General features: G+C 37.7%; 1 protein-coding gene across 1 annotated transcript in view; it reads left to right on the forward strand.

Moving 5' to 3' along the window:
- LOC128644319 (E3 ubiquitin-protein ligase MARCHF6) overlaps positions 1 to 16,690 on the forward strand; it is a gene marked incomplete at both ends in the record, with an annotated part of 88,506 nt that overhangs the window by 49,289 nt on the left and 22,527 nt on the right. The window contains one exon of the mRNA XM_053696978.1: positions 10,892 to 11,026. Coding sequence (XP_053552953.1) covers positions 10,892 to 11,026 — 135 coding nt within the window. The remainder of the gene's footprint in view (positions 1 to 10,891; positions 11,027 to 16,690) is intronic.

The following is a 16,690-nucleotide window of genomic DNA, read 5'->3' on the forward strand; positions in this document are numbered from 1 at the left end:
ATTCTGTGGTTCATATCCCAGGTATAGACAATTGGGAAGCGGATTATCTCAGTCGCCAAACGTTGCATCCGGGCGAATGGTCTCTTCACCCAGAGGTATTTCTTCAGATTGTTCAAATGTGGGAACTTCCAGAAATAGATCTGATGGCGTCTCATCTAAACAAGAAACTTCCCAGGTATCTGTCCAGATCCCGGAATCCTCAGGCGGAGGCAGTGGATGCATTATCACTTCCTTGGAAGTATCATCCTGCTTATATCTTTCCGCCTCTAGTTCTTCTTCCAAGAGTAATCTCCAAGATTCTGAAGGAATGCTCGTTTGTTCTGCTGGTAGCTCCGGCATGGCCTCACAGGTTTTGGTATGCGGATCTTGTCCGGATGGCCTCTTGCCAACCGTGGACTCTTCCGTTAAGACCAGACCTTCTGTCACAAGGTCCCTTTTTCCATCAGGATCTGAAATCCTTAAATTTAAAGGTATGGAGATTGAACGCTTGATTCTTGGTCAAAGAGGTTTCTCTGACTCTGTGATTAATACTATGTTACAGGCTCGTAAATCTGTATCTAGAGAGATATATTATAGAGTCTGGAAGACTTATATTTCTTGGTGTCTTACTCATCATTTTTCTTGGCATTCTTTTAGAATACCGAGAATTTTACAGTTTCTTCAGGATGGTTTAGATAAGGGTTTGTCCGCAAGTTCCTTGAAAGGTCAAATCTCTGCTCTTTCTGTTCTTTTTCACAGAAAGATTGCTATTCTTCCTGATATTCATTGTTTTGTACAAGCTTTGGTTCGTATAAAACCTGTCATTAAGTCAATTTCTCCTCCTTGGAGTTTGAATTTGGTTCTGGGAGCTCTTCAAGCTCCTCCGTTTGAACCTATGCATTCATTGGACATTAAATTACTTTCTTGGAAAGTTTTGTTCCTTTTGGCCATCTCTTCTGCCAGAAGAGTTTCTGAATTATCTGCTCTTTCTTGTGAGTCTCCTTTTCTGATTTTTCATCAGGATAAGGCGGTGTTGCGAACTTCTTTTGAATTTTTACCTAAAGTTGTGAATTCCAACAACATTAGTAGAGAAATTGTGGTTCCTTCATTATGTCCTAATCCTAAGAATTCTAAGGAGAAATCGTTGCATTCTTTGGATGTTGTTAGAGCTTTGAAATATTATGTTGAAGCTACTAAGTCTTTCCGAAAGACTTCTAGTCTATTTGTTATTTTTTCCGGTGCTAGAAAAGGCCAGAAAGCTTCTGCCATTTCTTTGGCATCTTGGTTGAAATCTTTAATTCATCTTGCCTATGTTGAGTCGGGTAAAACTCCGCCTCAGAGGATTACAGCTCATTCTACTAGGTCAGTTTCTACTTCCTGGGCGTTTAGGAATGAAGCTTCGGTTGATCAGATTTGCAAAGCAGCAACTTGGTCCTCTTTGCATACTTTTACTAAATTCTACCATTTTGATGTATTTTCTTCTTCTGAAGCAGTTTTTGGTAGAAAAGTACTTCAGGCAGCGGTTTCAGTTTGAATCTTCTGCTTATGTTTTTCATTAAACTTTATTTTGGGTGTGGATTATTTTCAGCAGGAATTGGCTGTCTTTATTTTATCCCTCCCTCTCTAGTGACTCTTGTGTGGAAAGATCCACATCTTGGGTAATCATTATCCCATACGTCACTAGCTCATGGACTCTTGCTAATTACATGAAAGAAAACATAATTTATGTAAGAACTTACCTGATAAATTCATTTCTTTCATATTAGCAATAGTCCATGAGGCCCGCCCTTTTTTTGTGGTGGTTATGATTTTGTATAAAGCACAATTATTCCAAATCCTTATTTTATATGCTTTCGCACTTTTTTATCACGCCACTTCTTGGCTATTCGTTAAACTGAATTGTGGGTGTGGTGAGGGGTGTATTTATAGGCATTTTGAGGTTTGGGAAACTTTGCCCCTCCTGGTAGGAATGTATATCCCATACGTCACTAGCTCATGGACTCTTGCTAATATGAAAGAAATGAATTTATCAGGTAAGTTCTTACATAAATTATGTTTTTTCTCTCTCTCACGTTCCAACAAATCCTGTGAAAGCTCAGGCCTTTCTGAAGTGTGTTTCAGATCTGGAGCTTTCAGGGGTAATTGTACCAGTTCCACGTCTGGAACAGAGTTTGGGTTTTTATTCAAATCTATTCATTGTCCCGAAGAAGGAAAATTTATTCAGACCAGTTCTGGATCTGACATTTTTTAATTGTTTTGTAAGGGTCCCAACTTTCAAGATGGTGTCTAATAAGGACTATTCTGCCTTTTGTTCAGCAAGGTCATTATATGTCCTCAATAGACTTACAAAATGCATATCTTCACATTCCGATTCATCCAGACCACTATTGGTTTCTGAGATTCTCTTTTCTAGATGAGCATTACCAATTTGTCACTTCCATTTGGCCTAGTGACAGCTCCAAGAATATTTTCCAAGGTTCTAGGTGTCCTATCTGTAATCAGAGAGCAGGGCATTGCGTGTCTCCTTATTTGGGAGATATCTTGGTACTGGCTCAATCTTTTCATTTAGCAGAATCTCACACAAATCAACTTGTGGTGTTTCTTCAAAAACATGGTTGGAGGATCAATTTACCAAAGAGTTTCTTGATTCCTCAGACAAGGGTCACCTTTATAGGTTTCCAGATAGATTCAGTGTCCATGACTCTGTCTTTAACAGAAAAGAGAGAAATGAAATTGGTACCTGCCTGTTGAAACCTTCAGTCTTGATCATTCCCTTCAGTCGCTATGTGCATGGAAGTTTTAGGTCTCATTACTGCAGCATTGGACGCGATCCCCATTGTTCGTTTTCATATGAGACCTCTCCAGCTTTGCATGCTGAATCAATGGTGCAGGGATTATACTCGGATATCACAATTAATATTCTTAAATTCCAACACTCGACTCTCTCTGACTTGGTGGTTAAACCATCACCATATTGTTCAAGGGGCCTCCTTTGTTCGTCATTCCAGGACTGTGATTTCAACAGATGCAAGTCTCACAGGTTGGGGAGCTGTCTGGGGGTCTCTGACCGCACAAGGGGTTTGGAATCCTCAAGAGGTGAGGTTACCAATCAATATTTTAGAACTCTGTGCCATTTTCAGGGTTCTTCTGGCTTGGCCTCTACTAAAGAGATAATCATTCATTTGTTTTCAGACAGACAATATCACAACTGTGGCGTATGTCAATCAGGGTGGGACTCGCAGTCCTTTAGCAATGGAATAAGTATCTCGAATACTTTATTGGGCAAAATTCAACTCCTGTCTAATTTCTGCAATACATATCCTGGGTGTAGACAATTGGAAAGCGGATTATCTCAGCCATCAGACTTTACATCCAGGGGAGTGGTCTCTCCATCCAGATGTATTTTGTCAGATTGTACAGATGCGTGGTCTTCTAGAAACTTCCCAGTTATCTTTCCAGGTCCAGGGATCCTCAGGCGGAGATGGTAGATGTGTTAGCAGTTCCTTGGCCATACCAACCTTCTTACATCTTTCCGCCTCTAGTTCTTCTTCCAAGGGTGATCTCCAAGATCATAATGGAACAATTGCATGTGTTTCTGATAGCACAAGCATGGCCTCACAGATTTTTGGTTTGCGGATTTTGTCCGGATGTCAAGTTGCCAACCTTGGCCACTTCCTTTAAGACCAGATCTTCTCTTTTAAGGGACGTTTTTCCATCAGTATCTGAAATCGCTAAATTTAAAGTTATTGAAATTGAATGTTTAGTGCTTAGTTATAGAGGTTTCTCCGACTAATTAATACTATGCTACAGGCTCGTAAGTCTGTTTCAAGGAAAATTTATTATAGGGTTTGGAAAACTTATATTTCATGGTGTTCTTCTCAGAAATTCTATTGGCATTCTTTTAGAATTCCTAGAATTTTACAGTTTCTTCAGGATGGTTTGGATAAAGGTTTGTCTGCAAGTACTTTGAAGGGACAAATCTCTGCTCTTTCTGTTTTATTTCATAGAAAGATTGCTAAGCTTCCTGATATTCACTGTTTTGTTCAGGCTTTGATTTGTATCAAGCCTGTCATTAAATCAATCTCTCCTCCTTGGAGTCTTAATTTTTGTTTTGAAGGCTTTGCCAGGCTCCTCCTTTTGAGCCTATGCATTCTTTGGATATTAAACTACTTTCTTGGAAAGAGTTTCTGAATTGTCTGCTTTCTTGTGCATCTCCTTCTCTGATTTTCCATCAGGATAAGGCTTTTTTGCGGACTTCGTTTAAATTTCTTCCTAAGATTGTGAATTCTAACAACATTAGTTGGGAAATTGTTGTTCCTTCCTTGTGTCCTAATCCTAAGAATACTCTTGAAAGATCTTTACATTCTTTGGATGTTATAAGAGCTTTGAAATATTATGTTGAAGCTACTAAAGATTTCAGGAAGACTTCTAGTCTATTTGTTGTTTTTTCTGGTCCTAGGAAAGGTCAGAAAACCTCTGCCTTTTCTTTGGCATCTTGGTTAAAGCTTTTGATTCACAAGGCTTATTTGGAGGCGGGGCAATCTCCACCTCAGAGAATTACAGCTCATTCTACTAGATCAGTCGCCACTTCTTGGGCTTTTAAGAATGAATCTTCAGTTGATCAGATTTGCAAAGCAGCAACTTGGTCTTCTTTGCATACATTTACTAAATTTTACCATTTTGATGTATTTTCTTCTTCTGAAGCGGTCTTTGGTAGAAAAGTTATTCAGGCTGCTGTCTGTTTGATTCTTCTGCTTATGATTTATGTTTTTTTCTTGTAATTTATGTGAAATTTATGACAACTTATTTTTTTGTGTAGATTTAATATTTTCAGCGGAAATACCTGTTTTTATTTTATCCCTCCCTCTCTAGTGACTCTTCTGTGGTCTTCCACATCTTGGGTATTTCTATCCCATACGTCACTAGCGCATGGACTCTTGCCAATTACATGAAAGAAAACATAATTTATGTAAGAACTTACCTGATAAATTCATTTCTTTCATATTGGCAAGAGTCCATGAGGCCCACCCTTTTTATGGTGGTTATTATTTTTGTATAAAAACACAATTATATTTCTAGTTCCTCTCTTTGTATGTTTTTTTACTCCTTATTTTATCACCCCACTACTTGGCTATTCGTTAAACTGAATTGTGGGTGTGGTGAGGGATGTATTTATAGGCATTTTGAGGTTTGGGAAACTTTGCCCCTCCTGGTAGGATTGTATATCCCATACGTCACTAGCTCATGAACTCTTGACAATTACATGAAAGAAATTAATTTATCAGGTAAGTCTTTACATAAATTATGTTTTTAATTGCTGCAATAATTTATTGGACATGTTCAATCCTGTAATTTACATAAATGTGAAAAGAGAAAGAGAACAGCACTCCTGAGATAGAACAAAAGCTAGAATAACTTCCATGCATGTTCATTTATATTTACAACTCAGGGTGCAGGTTCTTTTAGCACACTATGCCCCTTCACAGAGAAAAAATATCCTGTAGCATATCAGTCTGATCCTGCCCAATGACAGTCCAGCGCCGAAATACCAGGCAATTCTTCTCTGAACAAGGGAAGCAACAACCCCAGACGATCGTTTCGGCCTTCTGTGGGCCTCGTCAGTGAGGTGCAGTTGTATCTCTCTAAGGGCATGTGTGCACGGGTTCCACGTCTGGCTTACCCATTACTCTTAGGGAGACCCAAGAGTAATTTACATAAATGTGAAAAGAGAAAGAGAACAGCACTCCTGAGATAGAACAAAAGCTAGAATAACTTCCATGCCTGTTCATTTATATTTACAACTCAGGGTGCAGGTTCTTTTAGCACACTATGCCCCTTCACAGAGAAAAAATATCCTGTAGTATCAGTCTGATCCTGCCCAATGACAGTCCAGCGCCGAAATACCAGGCAATTCTTCTCTGAACAAGGGAAGCAACAACTCCAGACGATCGTTTCGGCCTTCTGTGGGCCTCGTCAGTGAGGTGCAGTTGTATCTCTCTAAGGGCATGTGTGCACGGGTTCCACGTCTGGCTTACCCATTACTCTTAGGGAGACCCAAGAGTAATTTACATAAATGTGAAAAGAGAAAGAGAACAGCACTCCTGAGATAGAACAAAAGCTAGAATAACTTCCATGCCTGTTCATTTATATTTACAACTCAGGGTGCAGGTTCTTTTAGCACACTATGCCCCTTCACAGAGAAAAAATATCCTGTAGCATATCAGTCTGATCCTGCCCAATGACAGTCCAGCGCCGAAATACCAGGCAATTATTTTCTGAACAAGGGAAGCAACAACCCCAGACGATTGACTGATATGCTACAGGATATTTTTTCTCTGTGAAGGGGCATAGTGTGCTAAAAGAACCTGCACCCATCAGTATCTCAAACCATTAAATTTGAAGGTATGGAGAGTGAACGCTTAATACTTAGTCATAGAGGTTTCTCTGATTCAGTGATTAATACTATGTTACAGTCTCGTAAATCTGTGTCTAGAAAGATCTATTATTGAGTTTGGAAGACTTACATTTCTTGGTGTTCTTCACATAAATTCTCTTGGCATTCTTTTAGAATTCCTAGAATTTTACAGTTTCTTAAAAGGACAAATCTCTGCTCTTTCTGTACTTTTTCACAGAAGGATTGCTAATCATCCTGATATTCATTGTTTTGTACAGGCTTTGGTTCGTATTAAGCTTGTCATTAAGTCAATTTCTCCTCCTTGGAGTCTTAATTTGGTTCTGAGGGCTTTACAGGCTCCTCCGTTTGAACCTATGCATTCTCTGGATATTAAATTACTTTCTTGGAAAGTTTTATTCCTTTTGGCCATCTCTTCTGCTAGAAGAGTTTCTGAGTTATCTGCTCTTTCTTGTGAATCTCCTTTTCTGATTTTTCATCAGGATAAGGCGGTGTTGTGGACTTCATTTAATTTTTTACCTAAAGTTGTGAATTCTAACAACATTAGTAGAGAAATTGTTGTCCCTTCTTTGTGTCCTAATCCTAAGAATTCTTTGGATGTAGTTAGAGCTTTGAAATATTATGTTGAAGATACTAAAGATTTCAGGAAGACTTCTAGTCTATTTGTTGTCTTTTCTGGTTCTAGGAAAGGTCAGAAGGCTTCTGCCATTTCTTTGGCTTCTTGGTTAAAGTCTTTGATTCATCATGCTTATGTGGTGTCGGGTAAATCCCCGCCTCAAAGGATTATGGCTCATTCTACTAGGTCAGTTTCTACTTCCTGGGCTTTTAAGAATGAAGCTTCTGTTGATCAGATTTGCAAAGCAGCAACTTGGTCTTCTTTGCATACGTTTACTAAATTCTACCATTTTGATGTTTTTTCTTCTTCTGAAGCAGTTTTTGGTAGAAAAGTACTTCAGGCAGCTGTTTCAGTTTGATTCTTCTGCTTATAATTTCAGTTTTTTTCATTTTAAGATTAAAACTTTTTGATTTGGGTTATGGATTATTTTTTCACTGGAATTGGCTGTCTTTATTTAATCCCTCCCTCTCTAGTGACTCTTGCGTGGAAGTTCCACATCTTGGGTATCTGCTATCCCATACGTCACTAGCTCATGGACTCTTGCCAATTACATGAAAGAAACCATCATTTATGTAAGAACTTACCTGATAAATTCATTTCTTTCATATTGGCAAGAGTACATGAGGCCCACCCTTTTTGTGGTGGTTATGATTTTTTTTGTATAAAGCACAATTATTCCAATTCCTTGTTTGATGCTTTTGCTCCTTTCTTATCACCCCACTTCTTGGCTATTCGTTAAACTGAATTGTGGGTGTGGAGAGGGGTGTATTTATAGGCATTTTGAGGTTTGGGAAACTTTGCCCCTCCTGGTAGGAATGTATATCCCATACGTCACTAGCTCATGGACTCTTGCCAATATGAAAGAAATGAATTTATCAGGTAAGTTCTTACATAAATTATGTTTTTAGAACTCCGTGCAATTCTCAGAGCTCTTCAGTTTTGGCCTCTGTTGAAGAGAGAACCGTTCATTTGTTTTCAGATAGACTATATCACAACGGTGGCATATGTCAATCATCAGGATGGGACTCACAGTCCCCTAGCTATGAAAGAAGTATCTCGGATACTTGCTTGGGCGGAATCCAGCTCTTGTCTAATTTCTGCTGTTCATATCCCAGGTGTAGACAATTGGGAGGCGGATTATCTCAGCCGTCAGACTTTACATCCAGGGGAGTGGTCTCTCCATCCAGATGTGTTTTCTCAGATTGTTCAGATGTGGGGTCTTCCAGAAATAGATCTGATGGCCTCTCATCTAAACAAGAAACTTCCCAGATACCTGTCCAGGTCCAGGGATTCTCAGGCGGAAGCAGTGGATGCGCTGACACTTGCTTGGTGTTATCAACCTGCTTATATCTTCCCGCCTCTAGTTCTTCCGAGAGTGATCTCCAAGATCATCATGGAACAATCGTTTGTGTTGCTGGTGGCTCCAGCTTGGCCCCACAAATTTTGGTATGCGGATCTTGTTCGGATGTCCAGTTGCCAACCTTGGCCACTTCCGTTAAGGCCGGACCTACTGTCTCAAGGTCCGTTTCTCCATCAGGATCTCAAATCATTATATTTGAAGGTATGGAAATTGAACGCTTAGTATTAAGTCATAGAGGTTTCTCTGACTCAGTAATTAATACTATGTTACAAGCTTGTAAATCTGTCTCTAGGAAGATTTATCAAGTTTGGAAGATTTACATTTCATGGTGTTCTTCTCATAAATTCTCTTGGCATTCTTTTAGAATTCCTAGGATTTTAGTTTCTCCAGGATGGTTTGGATAGGGGTTTGTCTGCAAGTTCCTTGAAGGGACAAAACTCTGCTCTTTCTGTTTTATTTCACAGAAAGTTTGCTAAAGTTCCTGATATTCACTGTTTTGTACAGGCTTTAGTTTGTATTAAGCCCGTCATTAAATCAATTTCTCCTCCTTGGAGTCTTAATTTGGTTTTGAAGGTGTTACAGGCTCCTCCGTTTGAGCTTATGCATTCTTTGGACATTAAACTACTTTCTTGGAAAGTGTTGTTCCTTTTGGCCATCTCTTCTGCTAGAAGAGTGTCTGAGCTATCTGCTCTTTCTTGTTAATCTCCTTTTCTGATTTTTCATCAGGATAAGGCGGTTTTGAGGACTTCATTTGAATTTTTACCTAAGGTTGTGAATTCTAACAACATTAGTAGAGAAATTGTTGTCCCTTCCTTGTGTCCTAATCCTAAGAATCCTTTGGAAATATCCTCACATTCTTTGGCTGTGGTAAGAGCTTTGAAATATTATGTTGAAGCTACTAAAGATTTCAGGAAGACTTCTAGTCTATTTATTATATTTTCTGGTCCTAGGAAAGGTCAGAAGACCTCTGCTATTTCCTTGGCCTCTTGGTTAAAGCTTATTTGGAGTTGGGTCAAGCCCCGCCTCAGAGAATTACAGCTCATTCAACTAGATCAGTCTCCACTTCTTGGGCTTTTAAGAATGAAGCTTCAGTTGATCAGATTTGCAAAGCAGCGACTTGGTCCTCTTTGCATACACTTACTAAATTCTACTGTTTTGATGTAATTTGCTTCTTCTGAAGCAGTTTTTGGTATAAAAGTTCTTCAGGCAGCTGTTTCAGTTTGATTCTTCTGCTGCTATTTTCAGTTTTTCTTTTCTTCATAAGAATAACTTATATTTGGGTTGTGGATTATTTTTTCAGCATTTGGCTGTTTATTTTTTTATCCCTCCCTCTCTAATGACTCTTGCGTGGAGTTCCACATCTTGGGTATTTGATATCCCATACGTTACTAGCTCATGGACTCTTGCCAATTACATGAAAGAAAACATAATTTATGTAAGAACTTACCTGATAAGTTCATTTCTTTCATATTGGCAAGAGTCCATGAGGCCCACCCTTTTTATGGTGGTTATGATTTTTTGTATAAAGCACAATTATTCCAAATTTCTTTGTTGATGCTTTTTACTCCTTTCTTTATCACCCCACTACTTGGCTATTCGTTAAACTGAATTGTGGGTGTGGTGAGGGGTGTATTTATAGGCATTTTGAGGTTTTCGAAATTTTGCTGCTCCTGGTAGGATTGTATATCCCATATGTCACTAGCTCATGGACTCTTGCCAATATGAAAGAAATTAATTTATCAGGTAAGTTCTTACATAAATTGTTTTTAAGCAACTTTCTAATTTACACCTATTATCGATTTTTATTCATTCTCTTGCTATCTTTATTTGAAAAAGGCATCTAAGTTAAGGAGCCAGCCAATTTTTGGTTCAGTACCCTGGACAGCACATGTTTATTGGTGGGTGACTTTATCCATCAATCAGCAAGAACAACACTGGTTGTTCACCAAAAATGGGCCAGCATCTAAACTTACATTCTTGCTTTTCAAAAAAAGATACAAAGAGAATGAAGAAAATGTGATAATAGGAGTAAATTAGAAAGTTGCTTAAAATGTCATGCTCCATCTGAATCACGAAAAAAAAATTAAGTTGTGTCACTTTAAGATATAAAAGAACTGGATTGTCATGTGGTTGTTAGATGTATCCGTTTTCCAAAGAGAGCAGCATATTTCAAGATTAATTTGTGAATAAACTCTGCAGTAATATTCTCACTTTGGCATTGGTTTCCTTCTCTGGTATTTGATGCAACGTCAGTGGCTATGCAAATGTCTCTGCAGGTGTTAAGCACAATAGAGCATTTTGGTATTGCATTGTTGCTTGCATGTAACACACTTTTCTTTCTTTTCTTTTTTTTCTTTTTCTTTTTTTTTTTTTTTTGATTCTTTTAAGGTGGTACAAAACAATCACTGAGCGAATTAGTTTTTCTGCATTTAAAGATCCTACTAATTTCAGCGCAAAATGTCAATTGCTTATTAGTGAATACTTATTTTTATTTTGTATTAATCAAACTTTTTTTAATCTCTAGATAATAAAGACCTTAATTGTTGCGATTCTGTTGGCTGGCATGGTACCGCTTCTTTTGGGACTTTTATTTGAATTGGTAATTGTTGCTCCACTTCGGGTGCCTTTGGATCAAACACCATTATTTTATCCGTGGCAGGTAAGTGATATCCATCAGTCCTGGAACTACTTTTTGGAATATTTGTGTTCTTTGCATTCAACAGTTAAATATGATTATTATTAAATTAGGATTACATTTTTAACCAAACAGGATACTTCATATGGGTATTTTATAGCTAAGAAGCAACAGCTTGCAACACAACATAGTTTGTCCCTTTTAAAAGCAGTTATGTGATAAGGATAAATACAGCTTTATTTAACCCTTCATGCCGGGGGGGGGGGTGGCGCAAGTGCTTGGATGAAAAATTGAAATCACACGATTCTCCGAAGCGATCACGTGATTTCAAGGCCGGTATCAGATGATGGGGACCTGCCTACGCTGCTAGGTATGCCCCCCAGTCCGAATAGTTTTTTTCTTTTTTTACACTACTAAAGGCGTTAAAGCCCATCGCTGTTAAGGAAGGCATGGAATGTCCTAACAGCGTCAAGGGGTTAAGGGTTTATCAAAGTGTATGAACCTTGTTTTGAAAAGTATATTTGGTTGATTAGACAGATCCATTTAAAGGGGAGAGCCCTCTTTCAACCAACATGTATTTTTCCATTAAAGTAATAGGGAGAAAATTTTGAATTTTTCAGTGCCTTGGTGATCAAATAGTCAAAAGGGCGGCGTGGGACCAAAGGGGTTGTGAATCTCTTACACTGGAGGGAGGCGATGGGAAAGCAATGTTTGTTACTTTCTATCTTTTTTGTTTTGGTTTGTGTGTCTGGGCTTTTTCCAAAGGACTATATTTTCTTGTTTCTTTCTTAAAATAGGTGTCAGGGGATGCCAAAACAAACGGTTTCAATGCTACTCAAATCTAAAAAAAAAATAGGTAAAATGTGCCTCTTCTGATTGGCTTTCCTATGTATTCAGCTAGCTACCAGCAGTGCATAGCTCCTCCTTTATGAAAGGATACCAAGAGAATGAATCAGAATTGATAGTTTAAGTAAATAAGAAAGTTGTTTACAAATGTATGTTCTGTATAAATAAAGAAAGAAAAATGTTTGGTTTCATGTCCCTCTAACTAATTACTGGTGCCTATTTCCTGCTCAGTTGGGCCAAGGTAATTAGGATGTGGCCTCAGGCCATAGTTTTGGCAATACTACTATACATGAATTCAGGTTGGTAAGGAGATGTGTGTGTGTATGTATGTATGTATATATATATATATATATATATATATATGTATATATATGTGTATATATATATATATATATATATATGTATATATGTATGTGTGTATATATATATATATATATATATATATATATATATATATATATATATACACACACTGGATATAAAAAGTCTACACACCCTTATTAAAATGTCAGGTTTCTGTGATGTAAAAAAGAGACAAAGATAAATCATTTCAGAACTTTTTCCACCTTTAATGTGACCTATACACTACACAACTCAATTGAAAAACAAACTGAAATCTTTAAGGTGGAGGGAAGTAAACAAAAAAAACTAAAATAATGTGGTTGCATAAGTGTGCACACCCTCTTATAACTGGGGATGTAGCTGTGTTCAGAATTAAGCAATCACATTCAAAACCATGTTTAATAAGAGTCATCACACACCTGCCATAATTTAAAGTGCCTCTGATTAACCCTGAATAAAGTTCAGCTGTTCTAGTAGGTCTTTCCTGATATTTTCTTATTCGCATCCTACACAAAAGCCATGGTCCGCAGAGAGCTTCCAAAGCATCAGAGGGATCTCATTGTTAAAAGGTATCAGTCAGGGGAAAGGTACAAAAGAATTTCCAAGGCATTAGATATACCATGGAACACAGTGAAGACAGTCATCATCAAGTGGAGAACATATGGCACAACAGTGACATTACCAAGAACTGGATGTCCCTCCAAAATTGATGAAAAGACAAGAAAACTGGTCTGGGAGGCTACCAAGAGGCCTACAGCAACATTAAAGGAGCTGCAGGAATATCTGGCAAGTACTGGCTTTGTAGTAAATGGGACAACAATCTCCCGTATTCTTCATATGTTTGGGCTTTGGGGTAGACGGCAAGACAGAAGCCTTTTCTTACGAAGAAAAACATCCAAGCCCAGCTAAATTGAGCAAAAACACATCTGAAGTCTCCCAAAAGCATGTGAGAAAAGGTGTTATGGTCTGATGAAACCAAGGTTGAACTTTTTGGCAATAATTCCAAAAGATATGTTTGACGCAAAAACAACACCTCACATCACCAAAAGAACACCATACCCACAGTAAAGCATGGTGGTGACAGCATCATGCTTTGGGGCTGTTTTTCTTCAGCTGGAACTGGGGCCTTATTCAAGGTAGAGGGAATTATGAACAGTTCCAAATACCAGTCAATATTGGCACAAAACCTTCAGGCTTCTGCTAGAAAGCTGAACATGAAGAGGAACTTCATCTTTCAGCATGACAACGACCCAAAATATACATCCAAATCAACAAAGGAATGGCTTCACCAGAAGAAGATTAAAGTTTTGGAATGGCCCAGCCAGAGCCCAGACCTGAATCCTATCGAAAATCTGTGGGGTGATCTGAAGAGGGCTGTGCACAGGAGATGCCCTCGCAATCTGTCAGATTTGTAGTGTTTTTACAAAGAAGAGTGGGCAAATTTTGCCAAGTCAAGATGTGCCGTTTTGATAGACTCATACCCAAAAAGACTGAGTGCTGTAATAAAATCAAAAGGTGCTTCAACAAAGTATTAGTTTATGCAACCATATTTTATTTTTTTATTTTTTCTTCCCTTCACCTAAAAGATTTCAGTTTGTTTTTCAATTGAGTTGCATAGTTTATAGGTCACATTAAAGGTGAAAAAAGTTCTGAAATTATTTCTTTGTCTCATTTTTTTACATCACAGAATGCTTAAAGGGACAGTATAGTCCAAAAAAAACTTTCCCGATTCAAATAGGGCATGTCATTTTAAACAACTTACCAATTTATTTTTCTCACAAATTTTGCTTTGTTCTCTTGGTATTCATAGTTGAAAGCTAAACCTAGGAGGTTCCTATGCTAATTTCTTAGACCTTGAAGGCTGCCTCTAAGCTGAATGCATTTTGACCACTAAAGGGTGTTAGTTCATGTGTTTCATATAGACAACATTGAGCTTATGCACTTGAATTTACAGAGGAGTGAGCACTGATTGGCTAAAATGTAAGTCTGTCAAAAGAACTGAAATAAGGGGCAGTGTGCAGATGCTTAGATACAAGGTAATTACAGAGGTAAAAAGTATTATTATAACTGTTCGTTGTGCAAAACTGGGAAATGGATAATTAAGGGATTATCTATCTTTTAAAACAACAAAAATTCTGGTGTTGACTGTCCCTTTAAGTAGGTACATGTATACTACATCAGAGGCTTATGTCATGTACAGATTTATTAAACTTTGTATAAATTTATGTATACGTTTTTCTACATTTTGGAATCTATCCAGAAAAAACATAATTTATGTAAGAACTTACCTGATAAATTCATTTCTTTCATATTAGCAAGAGTCCATGAGCTAGTGACGTATGGGATATACATTCCTACCAGGAGGGGCAAAGTTTCCCAAACCTCAAAATGCCTATAAATACACCCCTCACCACACCCACAATTCAGTTTAACGAATAGCCAAGAAGTAGGGTGATAAGAAGGAGCAAAAGCATCAAAAATAAGGAATTGGAATAATTGTGCTTTATACAAAAAAATCATAACCACCACAAAAAAGGGTGGGCCTCATGGACTCTTGCTAATATGAAAGAAATTAATTTATCAGGTAAGTTCTTACATAAATTATGTTTTCTTTCATGTAGTGACGTATGGGATAGCAGATACCCAAGATGTGGAACTTCCACGCAAGAGTCACTAGAGAGGGAGGGATAAAATAAAGACAGCCAATTCCGCTGAAAAATTAATCCACTACCCAAATCAAAAGTTTCAATTTTTATAATGAAAAAAACTGAAATTATAAGCAGAAGAATCAAACTGAAACAGCTGCCTGAAGTAACATTCTACCAAAACTGCTTCTGAAGAAGAGAAAACATCAAAATTGTAGAATTTAGTAAAAGTATGCAAAGAAGACCAAGTCATTGCTTTGCAAATCTGAATCAACAGAAGCTTCATTCTTAAAAGTCCAGGAAGTAGAAACTGACCTAGTAGAATGAGCCGTAATACTCAGAGGCGGGGATTAACCAGACTCCAAATAAGCATGATGAATCAAAAGCTTAACCAAGATGCCAAAGAAATGGCAGAAGCCTTCTGACCTTTCCTAAAACCAGAAAAGATGACAAATAGACTAGAAGTCTGTCTGAAATCTGAGTAGCTTCAACATATTTCAAAACTCCTACCACATCCAAAAAAAAATGTAAGAATCTTACCAAAGAATTCTTAGGATTAGGACACAAGGAAGGGATAATAATTCCTCTACCAATGTAGTTAGAATTCACAACTTTAGGTAAAAATTTAATTGAGGACAGCAAAAACCACCTTATCCTGATGAAAAATCAGAAAAAGGAGATTCACAAGAAAGAACAGATAATTAAAAAAAACTGTTCTAGCTGAAGAGATGTCTATAAAGAACAATACTTTCCATGAAACTAATTAATGTCCAAAGAAAGCATATGTTCAAACAGAAGAGCCTGTAAAGCCTTCAGAACCAAAATAAGACTCCAAGGAGGAGAAATTGGCTTAAATGACAGGCTTGATACGAACCAAAGCCTGAACAAAACAATGAATATCAGAAAGATTTAGCAATTCTTACTGTGAAACAGCACAGGAAAAGCAGAGATTTGTCCTTTCAAGGAACATGCAGACAAAAACTTATGAAGAAACTATAAAATCCTATGAATTCTAAAAGAATGCCAAGAGAATTCATAAGAAGAGCATCATGAGATGTAAATCTTCCAAACTCGATAATAAATCCTACTAGACATAGATTTACGAGCCTGAAATATAGTATTAATCACTGAGTCAGAGAAACTTCTATGACTAAGTACTAAGCGTTAAATTTTCATACCATCAAATTAATAATTTGAATTCCTGATGAAAAAAACGAATGTTAAGATATAAGGTCTGGCCTTAATGGAAGTAACCAAGATTGGCAACTGAACATCCGATCAAGAACCATCTACCAAAACCTGTGTGGCCATGCTAGAGCCACCAGCCACACCAAAGATTGCTCTCTGATGATTTTGAAAATCACTCTTAAAAGAAGAACCAGAGATGAAAAAATATAGGCAGAATGATAATTCCAAGGAAGTGTAAATTCATACACTACTTCCGCCTGAGGATCCCTGGACCTGAATAGGCCCCTGGGAAGTTCCTTGTTTAGATGAGATGCCAACAGATCTATTTCTGGAAGCCCTCACATCTGAAAAATTGAAAACATATCTGGGTAAAGAGACCATTCTCCCGGATGTAAAGCTTGATTGACAGAGATAATCCGCTTCCCAATGTCTATACCTGGGAAAAAGACCACAGAATTTAGATAGGAGCTGGATTTAGCCCTAGCAAATATCCGAGATACTTCTGTCACAGCCTAAGAACTGATAGCCCCACCCTGATGATTGACATACGCCACAGTTGTGACATTGTCTGAAAAAAACAATAAAAGTCTCTTCTTAAAAAAGAAACCAAACTGAAGAACTCTGAGAATGCACGGAGTTCCAAAATATCAAATGGTAATCTCGCCTC

The sequence above is a fragment of the Bombina bombina genome, unplaced genomic scaffold (assembly GCF_027579735.1).
Source record: "Bombina bombina isolate aBomBom1 unplaced genomic scaffold, aBomBom1.pri scaffold_1041, whole genome shotgun sequence".
Lineage (NCBI taxonomy): Eukaryota > Metazoa > Chordata > Amphibia > Anura > Bombinatoridae > Bombina > Bombina bombina.